This window comes from Trichophyton rubrum (genome assembly GCF_000151425.1).
Source record: "Trichophyton rubrum CBS 118892 genomic scaffold supercont2.4, whole genome shotgun sequence".
NCBI lineage: Eukaryota > Fungi > Ascomycota > Eurotiomycetes > Onygenales > Arthrodermataceae > Trichophyton > Trichophyton rubrum.
In genome coordinates this window covers 2029566-2046885 of record NW_003456425.1, presented here as the reverse complement: position 1 = coordinate 2046885, position 17320 = coordinate 2029566, and the positions used below count along the sequence as shown (strand labels likewise).

The 17320-nt window shown below is 47.2% G+C and overlaps 11 protein-coding genes across 11 annotated transcripts in view; 4 read left to right on the top strand and 7 right to left on the bottom strand.

The window, feature by feature from the left end:
• TERG_04676 (uncharacterized protein) overlaps window positions 1–365 on the bottom strand; it is a gene marked incomplete at both ends in the record, with an annotated part of 4794 nt that extends 4429 nt beyond the window's left edge. The window contains 2 exons of the mRNA XM_047748302.1: window positions 7–129; window positions 239–365. Of these exons, the coding sequence (XP_047604280.1) occupies window positions 7–129; window positions 239–365 (250 nt within the window). The remainder of the gene's footprint in view (window positions 1–6; window positions 130–238) is intronic.
• A 490-nt stretch (window positions 366–855) lies between these two features.
• On the top strand, window positions 856–1316 carry TERG_12171 (ribosomal protein L32; the record flags this gene model as incomplete). Its single annotated transcript, XM_047751169.1, has 2 exons — window positions 856–1198; window positions 1270–1316. 2 exons carry the CDS (start codon window positions 856–858, stop codon window positions 1314–1316), a joined length of 390 nt encoding a protein of 129 aa, XP_047606370.1.
• A 517-nt stretch (window positions 1317–1833) lies between these two features.
• On the top strand, window positions 1834–3099 carry TERG_12170 (uncharacterized protein; the record flags this gene model as incomplete). Its single annotated transcript, XM_047751168.1, has 7 exons — window positions 1834–1849; window positions 1933–1938; window positions 1996–2253; window positions 2308–2474; window positions 2531–2624; window positions 2677–2863; window positions 2916–3099. 7 exons carry the CDS (start codon window positions 1834–1836, stop codon window positions 3097–3099), a joined length of 912 nt encoding a protein of 303 aa, XP_047606369.1.
• A 175-nt stretch (window positions 3100–3274) lies between these two features.
• TERG_04672 (uncharacterized protein) lies at window positions 3275–4107 on the bottom strand (the record flags this gene model as incomplete). The annotated part of the gene is made up of 2 exons (XM_003235568.1): window positions 3275–3819; window positions 3885–4107. 2 exons carry the CDS (start codon window positions 4105–4107, stop codon window positions 3275–3277), a joined length of 768 nt encoding a protein of 255 aa, XP_003235616.1.
• A 742-nt stretch (window positions 4108–4849) lies between these two features.
• On the top strand, window positions 4850–6004 carry TERG_04671 (uncharacterized protein; the record flags this gene model as incomplete). Its single annotated transcript, XM_047748301.1, has 1 exon — window positions 4850–6004. The coding sequence occupies one exon, from the start codon at window positions 4850–4852 to the stop codon at window positions 6002–6004; it is 1155 nt and encodes a 384-aa protein (XP_047604279.1).
• Window positions 6005–7825: 1821 nt separating this feature from the next.
• Window positions 7826–9668, bottom strand: TERG_04670 (uncharacterized protein; the record flags this gene model as incomplete). Its single annotated transcript, XM_003235566.1, has 3 exons — window positions 7826–8387; window positions 8438–8802; window positions 8856–9668. The coding sequence occupies 3 exons, from the start codon at window positions 9666–9668 to the stop codon at window positions 7826–7828; spliced, it is 1740 nt and encodes a 579-aa protein (XP_003235614.1).
• Window positions 9669–10546: 878 nt separating this feature from the next.
• TERG_04669 (uncharacterized protein) lies at window positions 10547–11030 on the bottom strand (the record flags this gene model as incomplete). Its single annotated transcript, XM_003235565.1, has 2 exons — window positions 10547–10646; window positions 10720–11030. 2 exons carry the CDS (start codon window positions 11028–11030, stop codon window positions 10547–10549), a joined length of 411 nt encoding a protein of 136 aa, XP_003235613.1.
• Window positions 11031–11517: 487 nt separating this feature from the next.
• On the bottom strand, window positions 11518–12396 carry TERG_04668 (uncharacterized protein; the record flags this gene model as incomplete). The annotated part of the gene is made up of 1 exon (XM_003235564.2): window positions 11518–12396. One exon carries the CDS (start codon window positions 12394–12396, stop codon window positions 11518–11520), a length of 879 nt encoding a protein of 292 aa, XP_003235612.2.
• A 705-nt stretch (window positions 12397–13101) lies between these two features.
• Window positions 13102–14259, top strand: TERG_04667 (uncharacterized protein; the record flags this gene model as incomplete). The annotated part of the gene is made up of 4 exons (XM_003235563.1): window positions 13102–13449; window positions 13512–13603; window positions 13664–14019; window positions 14078–14259. The coding sequence occupies 4 exons, from the start codon at window positions 13102–13104 to the stop codon at window positions 14257–14259; spliced, it is 978 nt and encodes a 325-aa protein (XP_003235611.1).
• Window positions 14260–14744: 485 nt separating this feature from the next.
• TERG_04666 (uncharacterized protein) lies at window positions 14745–15257 on the bottom strand (the record flags this gene model as incomplete). The annotated part of the gene is made up of 2 exons (XM_003235562.1): window positions 14745–14973; window positions 15118–15257. The coding sequence occupies 2 exons, from the start codon at window positions 15255–15257 to the stop codon at window positions 14745–14747; spliced, it is 369 nt and encodes a 122-aa protein (XP_003235610.1).
• A 637-nt stretch (window positions 15258–15894) lies between these two features.
• On the bottom strand, window positions 15895–17130 carry TERG_12169 (uncharacterized protein; the record flags this gene model as incomplete). The annotated part of the gene is made up of 1 exon (XM_047751167.1): window positions 15895–17130. One exon carries the CDS (start codon window positions 17128–17130, stop codon window positions 15895–15897), a length of 1236 nt encoding a protein of 411 aa, XP_047606368.1.
• Window positions 17131–17320: the final 190 nt, after the last annotated feature.

The following is a 17320-nucleotide window of genomic DNA, read 5'->3' as shown; positions in this document are numbered from 1 at the left end:
ACGTACTGTGTGACACAGTCTGAATCTCCGTGGTCGAGCGGACAGGCTCGTCTGGTGCGACGACCCTTTGAGTCAATGAGCGTGAGAGGCGAAGATGGTGTTGATCAAGGTCGATTTTCCTAGACCAGTCTGTCCTGTATGTATGAGACAAGAACATCTACGTTAGACCCGGATCGATCTCAGGAAAACAGGGGTGAAACGGTAGTTATATAGAACAGCGATATGAGATCTAACATACCAACGCAGATGACGTTGAACTGAAAGCCACGCTTCAGCAGCTTCTTCTCGATCTGCGAGGTGATGCTGTCGAAACCGACATGGCTTCTGGGGAAGACTGTGTCGGTGGGAGAGGCAGCGGCGGCCATCGTTGCTGTTAATTATTATGGGTTGAAACGGTCTCGAAGTAATCTGGCGACGGAGAGGAAGGGTACGTTGAGCGATTGGCAAGACTCGTAGCTCTGCAGCAGCTGTCAGAGAGGGTGGTTGCGAGGTCGAGAGAGAAGCAGACGCAGGAGAGGAAGAAGAACTTCGAACTTGTGCAGCCCCCTTTCTTAGGTCGCTGTGCCGGAGCCAGGAGGAGATGATCGTTTGCGCGCGAAGCTAAGAAGCGAACTTTGGTCTTGCTGGTTTTTTTTTTTTTCTGTACCGGGACGTCAGGGGCAAGTTGGGCGCTAGGCCGGTTGCGGGCTAGCGCGGTGGCTTAGGCCAATCAGCGGCTGTCGTGCTTTTCGTGACTCTTTTTTTCTTCGATGGTGATGCTGCGATGTCGACGTTGGAATGCAAGTTGAAGGCGAAGTCGAAGCCGAAGCTGACGTTTGGTAGAGAGAAGACCGATACTCACAGCTGCCACGCAGGATGGCCGCTCTCCGACTCGCTGGCCCCTCCGCGGGACTCCTCTCCCCGACCGCCTTGACTCGAACGCTCGGTATATACACAACCGCCAGCAGTTCGATAACTGGCTCTCTCGCTGCGAAATACCATGCATCCCGATACGCAGTCGCTGCCGTGCTGCCGTCCCTGCTGTCAGATATCTGGGAGTCGATCCTCCGCGCCGTGCCCAAGAAGAAGACCTCGCACATGAAGAAACGACACAGACAGATGGCTGGAAAGGCCTTGAAGGATAACATCAGCCTCAACACATGTCCGGCGTGCGGGAATACCAAACGAGCTCATTTGCTCTGTCCTCATTGCGTTGCCCGTACGTCTCTGCAGTTGCACTCCTGATAATTGCTATTCTAGCGCTAGTTCAGTGCTAATTGAGTTGAACAGAGGTCAAGAGACAGTGGAACTCTCAGAGTGCTACTCCCAACATATAAAACCCATTTTCTTTTTAAACCGGCTGATTTACGTGATTACTGTTATTTCTTATCACAACCATTGGGTGCACCGTTCGGGGCAAGGCAAGGCTTTACTACAAGAAAAAGCGGGCGTTTTGGTTATCCTTTACCATATACTTTCCTTTCTGCAGCTACACTCTGGTCTTTTGCGTCTTTACCTGATGGAAGGGAAACCAGCTTTCTTACCTGGTATTTTACAGAGATTTTATGACAAGGAGCTTAAAGTGCCGTGTAGTATATTCAAATCCATGTAACTTATGTATTTGTAGTGTGAGGTGGTGATATGTAGCAGCCCTCTCAAATGTGGAGCTATTTCGGAGCGTTCAAGAAATTCTATTACTTATTTTGCATTTAGGATAGATACAGGTTCAGGGTTTATGGACTACTTATCAATGCTTCGTGCTCCCAACATTACCCACAGCAAACACTTTCCATACAAGATAGACAGCCTGAGAAGCTACATTAAGAAATACCCTCAAATAACTTAACAGACAAGATGGCAAGTGGGACGGGTTTGATGTTTCTACCTACATCTACCTGATGCTAACTGTCTGCATAAAACAGTCCAAGCAAATACTAAGTCTGCACACAATAGAGAATGGTGCGTACTCGCTATGGTACTTACGAAGGAGAGTCTGCATTTTCTAACATGGAATAGCGCACATATCTGAAATATTTTCTCTCGCTGTGACCCCTACCCAGATCTTATCAGCCTCGGGCGCCTCCTCGCTCAAGGCCCATTTGGCCAACGAAGAAGGATTTGGCATAGCCCAATCTCTCTCAGCAGCCCACAAGATTGGTTGTCATCATCTCACCACGGCAAAAGGGTCTGGCTGTTATGCGGCCAGTGTTGGCTTTGGAGGAGAGGTAAAGCTATGGCGTTTCGAGGATGGGATGTGGAATGAAGACCTCAAAGGTAGGCAATACTTTCATAGAAATAACCACGTACAATCAGGCTAATTTCATACAGATAATGGCAAGGTAAAAGATATATGGGCCATTTCTCTGTCCTCAGATGCGAGGTACCTTGCCGGCACCACCCATGATGGCCGTATCAAGGTCTGGGACCTTCAAAATAACATAGAGGAGGTATGGAATTTTGAGACGAGAGGGAGCTTTGGCATGTGTGTTGATTTGGTAATATAATCCCGCTCCTCCCTCCAATTCATACTTTGCTTATATCCCTGGAAAAGTCACCGGATGGGCGTTTGATCGCGTCAGGCCATCAAAGCGGGAGCGTTTACGTTTTTGACCTCGCAGAAGGAAGGATGCCGTTCTCGTTATCAGGTAATTTTCCTACGCCTTGCCTGCAGAGATCAACACAAACTGATGAGCCTAGGTCTTGCCGCACCCGTTAGAGCGGTATCGTTTTCTCCCGGAGGAAAGTTACTGGCTGCTGCTGGGGACTCTACAATGATTATGATTTATGAAACAAGCTCTGGGGAGCAGTTTGCAACACTGATCGGCCATGCCGCGTGGGTTACCTCCTTAGACTGGAACGACTCTGGCGAATACCTCCTAAGCGGGTGAGTAGTATTGGTAATAATATAGCATCAGATTTATTGACACTTCGACTAGTTCGTTTGACGGCAAAGTTAAAGTGTGGTCAATTGAGCGGAAGGCCTGTGTTGCGACGCTCTCGGAATCTGACAAGGCTATATGGAGCGTTAAATGGCTGCCGAAGGTGGGAAAGGCAGAACGGTTCGCGGCAGCAGGTGCCAGCCAGAGCATTGCATTATACCGAGAAGCTAACAGTAGCTAAGCAATTGTTCGATTTATGGTATGACGCCACTGTCTTCTGTGATGTCCATAACCATGCATTGTTTCGAAGGAAGACTGTAGTATCCTTATGCAAATTATACAGATAGCAAGATGGCAGAATCGTATATATTTTTATCGTTATCTCACTAGATAGGCATGACTCATTAACATGCTTTTTAATTCAAAGCTGCAACAAAAAGTCTCCGCATTCTCTTGAGGAAAGCACCAAAGTCTCTGTCATCATTCACGATTTTAACAACTTCGGTAATAGCGGATTTATCGAGCTTAGGCCGACAGTGAAGAACCTCATATTCATGGCCTGCGGTTCCAAGTTCAAACCAAGCTTCTCTCTCCCAGTCCTTTTCTAAAAGGTGTGTATAGATGATCTTCAGCCGGTCTTCTCTTCCAGCCCCTTCGATCCGCAAACACAGCAGGTCTTGCCAAAATTCTAGCTCTGGTACGTTCTGGCGGGATTGTAGTTCCAGTTGCTTGGCATGCGCCCTTTGTGCTTCTAGTCTTTGATTTATGCTTCGTTGTGTTTCGTTTATTTGCTGCTGGAGCCTGTCACGAATAGCTGACCGAGAATCGCGCTGTTGGCTGATTTGAGATATAGCTGCATGCATCTCCGCAGCCTCCGCACTCTCCTTTTGAAGGGTTTGACGATGTGTCTGAAGCTTTAAATTGAGAATCTCGATATCCTTCTCTTTCATCCGCTGGTCCTCTGCGTATACAAAGCCGCAGTTAGAATAGCAATCCAAACCACCTAATATCAGTGTGGGTGCAAACCTTGAAGTTCCGCGAGATCAATATAAAACTGGTTCCTTTCTTCCAACACTTGTTTTCTTCCTCTTTCGATGAAGGAGTCGAATTTTTGGGAAAACTGTGACATCCTCGAACGAAGCTCCTCGAATCGGAAATTCAGGCTTGGGAGTTGATCAGCCATTGACGGCGCGTCGGCCGTTGTAAGTGGAGGTCGAGCAGTTGAGGAGTAGGGATCAAAAGCCGCCATCTTGAATAGTTGTTGAGCGCCTTTATTTGTATCCGACTTCGACTTCGCCGGGAGTAATCCGTTGAGTTCCTGGATGTTATCGCGTATGTTGAAGATATAAACACAAGGTTGAAGCCAAAAGTGGACTAGCGGATGAAATGGACCCCACAGGTCAATTAAGCTCTCGGAAATGGCTTTTCATAAGTCCGTGAAGATAAGGTTTTTAGGTAAGCAGCTTGGTAGGAACCTATCAGAAGGTCCTTTTCCTTCTCTCTGGTTAAGGTTCTTTCTTGGATTGAGACGGCCTCGACATCTTGAAGGCAACCTAACAGTATAATCAATGTGTTGTGCCTAAAGCCGCAAGGCCTTTTACATGGAATTGTTTAGATATGTCTTTATACTGCCTTACCATTGCACTGTATACATATACAGTAACTATACAACCAGATGGCTGATCATTTGAAAAATGAGGTGTCTCTCGGCCACCTGGGAAGAGCAACTTACGTCGAGGAGCTACGGGAATGGAGATTCTCGCGGGCGCCTAATCAAGGTACGGCTTGTAGGTAGAACCCCTCAGGCAGGGCCTGCCTGCTAACGTATATTACTAGGCTTTGTCTTCAAACTTGCGGGTGAAACAATTATAATCTCCCATGGCACAAATCCAGGCCTTTCTGGGGAGCCAAGAAATGCAAACGCCGTGACGAAGAGAACAGAGCAGCTGCTATTAAATTTATACCCAGAACTAACTCATGGGCTTTCAAATATGGTTCTAGAAGAGGCAACCTCACGAGCTATTATTTCTGCTTCCTCTCGTTTCGAGTCAAGTAGTCATGAGTGTCTAGCGTTTGGGGAGATTGAGCATATGGCGGACGACCGTATAGCATGTCAAACAATTCCAATAATGGTATTCTCAACAGGGGGTCAAAGTTCGTCCCTTGCTCTACGCCCATGCGACTTCAGCCGTAACACCCTATTCCCAATTGCCGCATCCAACATTGATGACGACCAGTCTGTTTGGTGGAACGTGCCCGGTGGCCCTGTGAAGCAGGTACTATCTTCAGAATCGATCCAAGAGCCAAACAAATGCTTTGCAGCCAGGCTCTCCTATTCCACTACAATATTTAGCCCGATTTACCACCGTAATCCGGTCCCGGTGAACTTAAACGATAATAGTTACGCGGAGTCATGTCTATTGTCACATATAGACCCAAATCCCCTTGTCAATATACCATGCGACCTGACAGGTGGCTATCCCCACGCTGCTGTAACTTTCAACCCTTGGTATCAGCGGCAAATCGCCGTGATTGACCGTGCAGGAAATTGGAGCGTTTGGGATTTGCAACGCAGACAGCAGCGAAAAGCTGGCTGGTATGCTGAACGTGGACCAAACGGCTCCATACGACTCCCTGAATTTGAGAAAAGTTCTAAGCCAATTGATCACTATGACGGTTGGGGTGCAATATTATGGGTCTGCACCATCCACCAGTTGTTAGTTTGTGATAGACGCAACGTTTATATCTGTCGTATGGATGTGCGTCCACCAGAACAGGAGGAGCTTAGTCTTGGCCTCGAGCTTCATTCCGAGTGGATTCTTGATGTCCTACGAAGCCCAAAAACACCTTCCCACGTATTTATCCTCACAACGCTGAGAATTATTTGGGTATATGTTCCGCTTCCTGACGACTCTTATCTTAGCCAAAGCGACAATTCTCGCACTGCATCTATTCTGCTTTCTTGGAGACATTTCCGAGACCCAGAAGATATAAGTCTCCGGTTAACCCCGATATCCGTGGAAACAGGTAAATATGCCTTAAAGCGTTCTGTGGACTTCATCACACTAATTTTGATTAGACCTTTTCATAATGCTACATTCCCGTCTGAATCTGCTTGCTACGACTGTCCAGGTACTTTCATCTGACGAGCCGTCCTACCCGGTGTCCATATGTGATACAAGGATTCTTCATCTGCCCAAGGTCAAAAGCGAACATGCAGCATGTGGAATGAAAACATCTCATAATACAGTAAACTTTTCTAGTATATCTTTCCAAGATAACAGGAATCCTGATTCATCTTTGGATGATGACAGCATCGACTCACCGAAATCAGTTGCATTTATAGGACAATTAATAGATGGAAGGCTAGTTGAATGCATATATCTAGCCACAGTACCGAATCAAGAGATATTACCGGACATTATTCCCATCTCAGTTGGCAGGAAGAAAAGGCCTGCTAAACACCACGCGAAGCTTGCTGATGAATCTGATTTTGTCGTACAGGACGGGGAAAAGTCGCTTTTGATACCCATGTGCCCACCGAACAAGCCAACGAAACATGGTTCAATGGCCGTTCTTCCGACATATGAAACGCGAGAACAATGGCAGCAGCAATATTCATTAGCTACGCCTATTCTCGAGCACATGAAAATCGCCAACTTTACCGAAAGCGAAAACACAACATGTTTCGGAGACTGGCTGAATGCTCTGAAAGGCCAGACTGCGGAGCTGATTCCAGCCCTAACATCCTGTTCAACTTCCCTTTTACTGTTAGTAGTACCCATTTCATCTCTTCCGATTTAACATACTTACAGTAATCTAGGTCAGAAGCCGTTCCGTCATCCTTTTCGGTAGATGAAGCAGAAAATATTGCAAAGGCATTTGACCAATTCATTCTAGGTTTTGCAGATTCTGCGGATCGTATGCTACCTGGGTTCCAATTACATATCTTGCTACTACCATTTACACCCACTTCTAAATTCTCAATGATCAAATCAAATACATGGAATGATTACTCTTTGATGGAATTTTACGACACCATGATTTGTTTCTGGTTGGCTCCTTTGCCAGACGGGATTCCAAACCGTCTCCGGGCGTTAAAAGAACAGGCTATTCGCGAAGTGATTTCTGAACTTTGCATTGCGAGTATTATGTTATCCCGTTTCGGAGCTGAAGAAGCGGATGACGGCCAGAAAGCTGGGCCAAGTTTGCTGGTCAAGCCTGAAGCTCACAGTGTTTCCAAGTTCAAAGAGCAACTAACACAATGGTCCGGGGGCGACGTTTCCTCACCTCCGCTTCGAACACGGGGCTTAAATGATAACCAGACCGGACCTCTGCTGGCTTTACTTGCGCGGTACACTAGCATCCATTGCCAGAGGCCAATCTCACAAAAGACCATCAACACGGCCGCACACTGGGTAAATGGAAGTGACCCCAGCAAGTATGACTGGCAAGCTACCGTCTCCTTACACGATAACTCACAATCTGAAAACGACAACAATTTTAAACGGCGTAAATGGAAAGAAAGGAGACAATCTTCATCCGCAGCGCAGTCACAACGAAGTGTTTCAGCCGACATCCCAATAACTAGGCCGTGGGGGAGCCAACCAGAAACTAATGCATTCAGTTCTGGTATAGGTAGCAGTCAAGTAAGTGAAGGCGGCTTTACGATGACACAAGGAGAGCAAGGCGTATTCGGAAGGAGGAAACCGCTCCTCAAATCCAAGAAAAAGAAACGTGTGGCAGGATTTTGAGTACAGGCCAACCTGTGTATACAGGAGAATGCAGCATCGCAACCTGGTAATATTTTAATATGAATTGAATATAGACTTTGTGCAAGGCGGGGAATTCAATTGATAGTAGGTGCAGTATGCATTTTGCCTTGAAAATTAGATATTAAATTCTTTCTACCTGGTTTCTTTATCGTTTTAACCATAAAGTTATATATTTGGAGAATGACTAGCTAACTAGCGGTGACCAAAGATATCAATGGTGTCAGGACTTTCATCCTCGTCCTCGTCCTCGTCATCCTCATCTTCTGTTTCCTGGTTGTCTGAGCTACCGTCACTCCCAGGATCGGTTTCAGCATCACTGCTCCCGATTAGCCCGAGTCTTTCCTTTATATTTACACCGCTCCAGAAATTAAAACCACTAAAGCTTCCTCTAGTTAGTCGCATGGGTCCCCTGGATTGGGATGTTGAGCTATCTACGTCTTCTTGACGGCTAAGTGCAAAGTAGTTCGTGACTACTGGCGACTTTGGAGCTGCTCTCGAACTATGAAGAAAAGATGTATGAGGAAGGCTACGGGCCTGTGATGCTCCACTATCAGTAGGTGCCTCGTCGAAATGATGGCCTGGCGTCTCGAAGACAGAATTCCTGGATCCGGTACGGTGATCGTTGGAAGTTCCATGTGTAGGAACGGCGAGGCCTTGACCACCACTAATGGAGTTCTGTCTACCTTCCGTAGGTTGTGCCGGATTGTAACTACCGTTCAACAACTGCCTTTGGATAGTGTTGTATGACTCACATCTACACTAGTCAGCAAATATATAATAAGCTAGGATAATGTCAGAGCATACATTTCACATTTCAGGCCCAGCCAATGGTATGGCACAACGCTCTTCGCATGGCAATCGTTGCAATATATAAAGGCATTTGTATCTTTAAGTTCAGGAGGCATTGGCTGGCTCATGATGGTCCGATCAAGGTTTCTGAAGTTAGCCTCCATGTTTGTAACACTCTTGCTACAAATGGGGCAGCGATATGAACTGCGAGAATGCTCAGAAAAGCATTTTTGATGTATGCTATGGCCACATCGCATGAAAATGACCGTATTGGGTGAGCTGAACATGAACTCTCCGCATATTGGACAATCGCATTTCGTTGAGCGTTCAATGCATCTGTGGGTTTTTTGAATCGCAATTGGTATACAGGCAGAGCAAGTCTATTAAAAATCAGCATGACTTAATATAAACCATGAGGGCTTGTAGATATTACCTGGCAGTGGAAAAAATCTTTTCCAAGTCCCTGACCAAGGCGACAGATTCCACAATCACCGCAATGGTATATGCTTTTTTCAGCATCATCATCCCAGAGTTTACATATAGAGCAATAATAAAAGGCTGATTGGGCGCCACAGGAATTGCACCATTGGCCTGCCGGCTGTGGAGAATAACATAGCATGCAAAGCATGTTTTCTGTTTTCTTTCGATCAAGGGTATGAGATTCGCTCTCATTATGACAGAACCGACAAGGGTACCATTTCTTACACGTAAAGCATTGGATCTTCACGTTCCTTTTGTAGTGCATGCAGCCTAGCTCGACTACTTCGTCGGATGCGGCTTCTTCAATATTGTCCATAAAGGGGTCATCTGCAGGTTGGTTATCATTAACAGACCTGCAAAAGTATGTTCGTTTCAAGTCTTCCTGCGATAGATAATACGGGCTTCCGGATATGCCACTGCCCAACTCTGAGCTAGACGAAAGATTGCCTAGCGCTCGTTGCTTTCTTGATGACTCTGGAGTACAAGGGGCATCGTGTCCTTGGGGTGTGGGTGGAGGAGAGCGGGACTTGACCGCGGAGTAATATCCTTCTGTCATGATTCCATGCATCAACCGGGCTTTTTCCTGGCTTGAAACATCTAATTTCCAGATAGCATGGATCCGCCTCCGCATTTCGACTATATTATCACTTTCTGCCGCATATTTTGTGGTATTTTCCTCCCATCCAAGTTGATCCAGATGAGCTTGTGAGGTGGTCTCGTTGCCATTACTCGCAGGCTGACCCTGGGAGTCGGAGCCCAAGTCCATCCTGTAAATGCAGCGATTCTAACACCGCATTTCCTTAACTCCACCTTGATTTCCACTGCTATCCATACGATTTCAACGTGGTCGAGAATGGTACAGCCCACGGCTATGGGTTGGTCTCAGGCTCCGGCGTAATCGGATTTGAATGGCGAGTATGTAATCCGTCGTGAATTCTAGTTGACTCACGCCCTTTATATTAGTTCATTCATTTAATTCATTATAATTCGATGGTAATCTGTGGCCTTACATTCACTATCACGCTGTTGAAGTCCTAGTGGCCTACAGGATGCTGCCCCCAGATAGTCTCAGCTGAGCCGACACCGACAGCGACAGCGTGTTGAAGAGTTTCTAGTTATAAGATCATATAAAAGAAGTAAGATAAGTCACTGGCTAAATATACGGCAGCTTATGAAGGGAACTGGCAAAAGCAACCCGGTGTTTATGGCTGTCTGGACGCTGAAGCTGTCTTTCTGTAGGACGATGATATGAACGATAAGAGAAGTTAAGGTTTGGGCGAAGGCACGAGCCAAAGGTGCACCTGAATCGAGAAGGATCATGTGATAAAGCTTATCGGGCGACCCGTAACTACAATACCAGTATATGTATTTTTGACGAAGCAGGGCAAGACAACGTTTCCAGGATATAGAGAAATGTCCAATAATTGGCTGCAGAGGCAGTGATATAAATTCGAATCAGTCCATTGTTATCGTATTATTATGATGTTCTCAGCATTGTGTAACCACAGGGCGCTGCAGTATTGGCGGTCGAGTCGCGATACTTGCGAGTGCGGGTACTTAGGATCCTCAAGTTTGGAGCCTTCACTACCTAGCTGATATATTTCCCGAGGACAAAGCTGGAGGGCAAACGGAACTGTGGCTACCTCACTTGAGACAAAGGTTCATGCTTTCGTTTAACAAGTGCAAGGTTCTGTTAAACTGTCTCGCACCAATCGACTGGGGTCTAGGTATTCTTCCGATAATCCTATATGGCATCCATTAGTACGAAGTTGCAGATAGGATCAAAATGAATTTTATATAGCTCTAGATAGCCTTACATTGGGGAATTGCAAGCTATATGTGGTTGCTGCCAATACCGGACCATCGTTAGCGTCTTTAGGATCTTGCGCTCAAGGCTTCCAGGCTGAGACGCGTTTTCGAGAAAGTGAAGCGTATTAATAATTCTGCGCGGATCGAAGTCTACATCAGCCCCTTTTCTAAAGGCAGATCGTAGGACCCAACGGATAACGTAGCGTGAAGGGCTGGAGTATTGGACAGTTTTTAACGCGGTGCGGTAGAGGTGCCGGAAGGCCATAGTAACGCCATGTTTGTAGGTTACCGACTCAAGGGCCTGAACTGTCAAAGTCATCTGCCCTTATGAGTGGAGACCACAAATATTATTTTCCGGATAGGAGGGTTTAATCTGGGACGAAAAGGTATTTGAAAATGTTGCTTTGGAACTCTGAAGATATTAAACCATGGAGTTGAGCTTGATTACGTAATGACGAGTTAACTCGTTCACAAAGCTAAATGGCCTAAGGATACAAATTTTGGGGAGACATGTTCTAAGAAATGCAATAAAAGAATGAATCAGAATGAATATGTACGCTAAAAGATCACGACAGCTGGATAGTAAATCTACTAGCTAGGCCGTACGTTACGTTTCAAAGGGGAGAATGGCGGGATCTCCAACGGTTTATTCAGGCCAAGTCGCCGGTTACGACGATCATTCTCAACGCGTTTCCCATCTGGATCAGCAAAAATACCACTCTGGTCCTGTACATGCGAATGCTGCTTGGATAGAGTACGTAGGGGCCCAAAGTTCTCGTCAAGGGGTAGTTTGTCTCCCAATAGTCCTAAGTATTCGTCGCTTTTTGACGGGATCCGGAAGACCATCGTCTTCGGACAAGTCTTTTCGTATCCTTTTGCTTCTGGAGACGATTGCTAACCCGCGGTGCTGGGCCATTTGTGAATTTCGGAATATTGGTCGATTTCGGGGGATTCTTTAGCGGCTGGGCATTTGATTTGCGTTTATTCGTGGTGGAGGCCTCGTTTTCATATGCCGGTAGACTCCTTTCCTTAATCTTCGAAGGATTGGCCTCCGCGAATGAAAGACCATCACTATCACTTTCGCTGGATGTGAAGTTTACCGTGAAGTCATGACTTTGACGGTTCAGAAATGGGGTAATAGAAAATATTGATTTGTCTCCAGGAGCTGCGGATATTTTCGTTGGTAGCTTTGACATGTGGTTCGGTCCCGGTGTCCCTATAGATGCATCCGTACCAAAATATAGGCGGCATGAAGGGTTCTCTGATGCATCTACAGAGGTTTCGGTCTGCTTGCGGCGAGCAGGAGACATGTTGGAATGTTGAACCTTCACCGTAGTCTGTTTCTTCGACACCATTACACCCCGGGTATCTGATTTGGAGGTATGGGTTGAAGACTTGCGAGTTTGAGGCTCGCCGTTGACATTTACGTCGTGTTCTGGGCTCATGATCGTTCTATTCGATATATGGGAGACCCTCCCTTTTCCTGAGTTGCGCTTTGTATCGCGGAGTTCAACCTCAAGGGAGCTGACTTGGCGTTCTAAAGAGAGCTTTTCCGAGAGTATAGTCTGATAAGAGCTGTTCTGGGAACGAAGCCGAGTGATCTCTGGTTTCATACTAGAAACTTCTCGCACCAGAGATGCATTTTCAGCCCGTAGTTTACTCATTTCAGCTGCAAGTGACTGCATAGAAGACAATTCTGCCTACCATATATGTCAATATTTCAAGACGTTATTACCAGGTTCCATAGAGCGATAACTGACCTGCAGGCTATCTATCATCTTGATCTTGGCCTGGAAGGACTTATGTAGTTCTTCCATATCATGTTGCATACGGGCTGAATGCTCCCGTATCCGCGAGTTCTCTGTCTGTACATCTTTCAGTTGCTGTTTTGTCTGGTCTTGCTCTTTGCTCATGGCCTCTTTATCATGCTCAGAGAGCAGCAATTGCAGTCTAGGCAGCCGTGCATTTTCATCAGCCAGCAGCAAACTTGTATAATAAAGACTCTTCTCAAATTTTGCTTCAAGCTCGGCAAAGGGATGCTAAATCTCACATCAGAAGGTGTTCTTCAGCTCTGATTGTTTGTCCGAGGTTATAACTTACCACTTCCATGTTCTTAACCAAAATAGTGCCACAAAATTGTATAAATGTGTATACGTATGCATATAAGCCCAAAACAATATGCTTTTATCAATCTACTGTAACAAATGTAGATATGAAACTGACATCTCAGGCGTCGTTCCAGTGTTGCGTTGTCGCGGTCATGAAACTTTTATCAGCGAGTGGTCGTGTTGCTTACGTAAACTATGAACCTGCCAACTTCCAGCTTCAAAATGACACCTTTCTGTCATCTCAGAGCTCTGGTAAACAGAAACGACCGAATAACATCGAGAATGAGGTTGTTTTCGCTGATTCTTTGCGCAATATGGCCAATTACGCTTGCCCTGGGTGCTTCATCAAAGGGCGGAGATAAATATCCGAAATTCAGGGCTGCGTCAAGGTCTACTGGCGCAGTAACTCTGGACGATGCAAGCTATCATGAACTCACCGCGGCTCCTCGAGATTACCATACTGTTGTGCTCTTGACGGCCCTGGACTCGCGATTCGGATGTGATGTCTGCAAGATGTTCCAGCCTGAGTGGGAACTCCTCAGTCGGACGTGGAGCAAGGCTAAACTTGGAGACTCAAAGTTGGTCTTTGGTACGCTCGACTTCCTCGATGGGAAAGGCACATTCCAGCAGGTAATTGAACGGCAAAAGAAACGTCACTATTGGCGTTATATTGCAGTACTAACTGCTATCAGCTCAAACTTCAAACTGCACCGATCGTGATTCTGCTGCCGCCTTCCTCTGGCCCAGGCTCCGGGAACAAGCCGGCTCGATATGACTTTAGCAGGTGAGTGTGAATTCAAAGGAAGTGAAGGAATAAACAGTGAACTAAATGATGTTTTTCCAGTCCTGTCACTGCGGAGCAGATGCACCTATGGATTAGCCGTCACCTCGCTGGAGTCCCAACACCAAAGCTTGTTCGACCGATAAACTACACCCGAATGATGGGGATGCTGATAGGGATGTTAGCGGTCATATCCCTTATCACTGTATCTTCCAAATATGTTGTGCCAATTTTGCGAAGTCGCAACCTATGGACAGCCTTGAGCCTCCTTGCGATTTTGCTCTTTACTACTGGCCACATGTTCAATCATATCCGCAAGGTACCGTACGTTGCTGGTGATGGTAAGGGGGGAATCAGCTACTTTGCTGGAGGATTCCAGACCCAATTCGGCCTGGAAAGTCAGATTATAGCTGCTATCTGTGAGTTCTCCACCTTATTTAATGTACCTGGTGTACTTCTCCTAATAAACCTCTCTAGATGGTGTTTTATCCCTTGGCTCCATAGCTCTCGCTATGAAAGCACCGAGAATACTGGACCCTCAGTCGCAGCGAGTCACTGTAATTCTCTGGAGTGCTGTGACCTGGGTCATGTACAGCTTCCTTATTAGCCTTTTCCGTGTAAAGAACGGTTCGTACCCACTCTCAATTCCTCCATTTTAAATATTTATAGAATATCTTTCGAGACGGCCACAAGCATGGCACCCTACTCACACCAGCATCTAAAATGTTTCCCTGCCTTTCTATCAATAAGAAATATATGATTGAAATTCTTATTCTTGTGATTTATCATTTCAATAACTACCGATTGCCATTGTTCAATACTTGTACTGGTGTCAGAAAAACTAAAAGTCATGATCTTGAAACGTATGTTGTTTATTGGATTTGCCAGGGCCACAGGCCGCTCAGAGGCTTTCAACTAAAGGATGCAGACGATAGATTAGGATATATGGAGTAATAGGTAATGACAGCCGGGAAAAATATCGTCCGACCGGCATCAACAGGAAGGCCATGATCATGCCATAACATGTCATGCCACATTATGAACGCGGGTGATGTCTTACGTGTCAACTCAAAGATCCGCCATTAAGCAGAGGAGTGTGGAGGGAGACAGAAGGAGATGATGGGGAAGAGAAGCGGCACTCTGTCTATGACGACTTTCGAGCCTCTCCGCTGGAGCTGGAATCGGTGCGAGCAAGGTTAGCACCATTCATCTGACCATCCTCCTCCTGTGTTTCTTCTTCAAAGACGGGTTCGGGCTCGTGAGTCTCGAACTTGGTCTTGAAGTCAGCGAGGCCATGGGTGCTGCTGTTGGACCGACGGCGAGAGTTGGTGAATTTGTATCCGTAGTCATGTACTTCGTCTCCGGAGCGGCCCCTAGATACGGAAAGGGAGACAAATAAGTATCAATCGTATGATGTTGCGTGTCCTGAAGCCCCATCTTCAATCTGGGCTGACTTTGAGTTTTAAGGGGTGAGGGGGTGACGAAGCCGGAGGGAGAAGAGGAAGAAGACAGCTTACCAGTTGCCTTTGCCGCCACCGTCCTTCTTTGTCTTCTTGGGGTCGGCGTCGATGTGTCCTGACTTTGCGAAGTAGCGAGGGAGATGCTCCTGGAAACTGGCTGAGTCGTCGTGGGCGGCAGAGTGGTCCCTGTCGTTCATCTTGTGGGAGCGAGTCACTAGACGTGCGGGTTAGCTACCTCAGGATCAATGGCCACCACGATGCTACCTACTGATGAATTGCTGTCTGTGGTCCTGGCAGTGATGGGGACAGTAGTGAGAGTAGCTGTGGTAGTGGCTGTTGCAGAGGCTGTCGTAGCGAGGGAATTGGTAGGTACTGGTGGGAGGAGAGGGAGAAGAGGAGATGATGTCAACCTAGTTCCTCCTGCTGCCGAGTGTCTCTGCTGCCTCCCTTTTATACTTCCGCTGCGTCGCCCAAATAAGGCTCGTGACCGCCTGCCGGATTAGCTAACAGCACGTACCCACTTTTACCCCAGATTTGGTGGCGTCATATTTGGATTATATAATCACAGGGAAACCGATGGAAGCTAAGGTCGCAACAGGGCGGAAAAAGGGGGTTCAAATTAACAGTTTGGGTTGCATGGTGACATAAAGGTAGGTAGATACATCAAAGCGACACGCTGGTAGAAGTACATGGTAAGAGAAAGGAGAGGAAGAAAGAAAGGGGTGACGGTAGAGAGAAAAAGAGAAGGCTAAGAGGTTTGTTCTATCTCTGGGACGCCATGCTCTATGATCCATGAGAACCAATGCTCGAGGTTTCCCTTCTCTATGTAATGCTTCAGCAGACTGTTCTCGTCGTCAAGCTCTGTCGATAGGTGGCCGCGTTGCTCGGGGAGCAGCCGGGCGACCAGCTTATGTGGAACATCCACTCTGTCAAGAATGTCGGTGGGTCGGTGAAGGTGGTTCGACTCACCGTCGAAGCCAAGCCCTGTGACGAAGAATCATATGTTAGCTGGCGGATGCATTTGTTTTGCAAAAATATAAGGAGACACTCACCGTTTGTGTAGTCCACTATCGTCTTGAAGAGCGCAGTAGAGCGGATATCGGCCTCAACCTCATCATCTGTCTTGCCTGCCGTGGCGCTGATGCGCTCCCAATCGTCCCGGATCATGCAGCGGCGCCAGACAATCTTCTCCAGGTTCTCGCGGTAAGCGCCGTCTTCCTTAATCGAGCCGCTCAGGTTCAGCGCCCGCAGGGCAAGGCTGAACTCATGTCCGGCTACCTCGTTCTCCTCCGGCAGGCCAGCCGCCGGGATCGGGTCCATCAGCGTCAAAAGGTCCGCCAGCTCGTCTCCTTGTACCGGACAACGAGTTACCAGCTTTGCCAGAGCACGCTGAAGGGTCTCGCGCAGAGCAGGTTTCGACTGCACGGAAACATTAGCAAATTGGTCATTCGCTATCTGCAATCGCGCGCTTTCGTCGATGGCTTCGTTCAAGTGCGGCAGGTTGTCATACACAGACTCTTGGATCGTTGCCAGCTCTGTCTCATCCTCGAAGCAGCTCAGGTTCACCTGCATCCCAGTCTGGGTCTCTCGTGCTGCCAGCGTGGACAATTTTGCCAGTGCAAGCTCCACCCGCTTGCTCCATAGATTGGTTTCATGCTGGGTCGCGAGCTCCGTCAGAATCTTCGCTGCGTTGTCGTAGTTGCGCTCACCCAGCACTTCGTTCATCCACGACAGCTTTCCGTAACCAGGCGTCTTGCGTAGGAATCGGGTCACGTCGTCCTTGTACTCCCGCATAATCAGCAGCATTGCCGGCTGTCCTGCCGTTATCTGTCGGGTAAAAAATGCATCTGCCCAGGGTTCGCCGTACCTGGTGAAATAGCTGTCAATCCTAGACCGCCATTGCTTCACAGCTTCTTCGCGCGGACCGGGTATTGCTCGATCCACTGCTTTCTGGGGATGTTTCTGGTCGATCTTATCATGAACCTCGACCATAAGCTCCACAAGTGCCGTCATGTCATGAAAATTCTCGGCCAATGTCACAGCCTCTTCTAAATGTCCGATAGCAGCCATCTTGTAAAGCTGGGGCTTCCTCCTTTCGCGATGCGCCTTCTCAAGCAATTTGCCATCATTCTGGACCTGACGATCTTCACTTACAGCGCATAATTGTCGTCGTTCCTTGTAGATTTGTGAAAACACTGCAAATTGACGCGAAAGGTTTTCTCAAGGGCCTTAGCCGGGCTATCCTCGGCGTCTGTTCTGC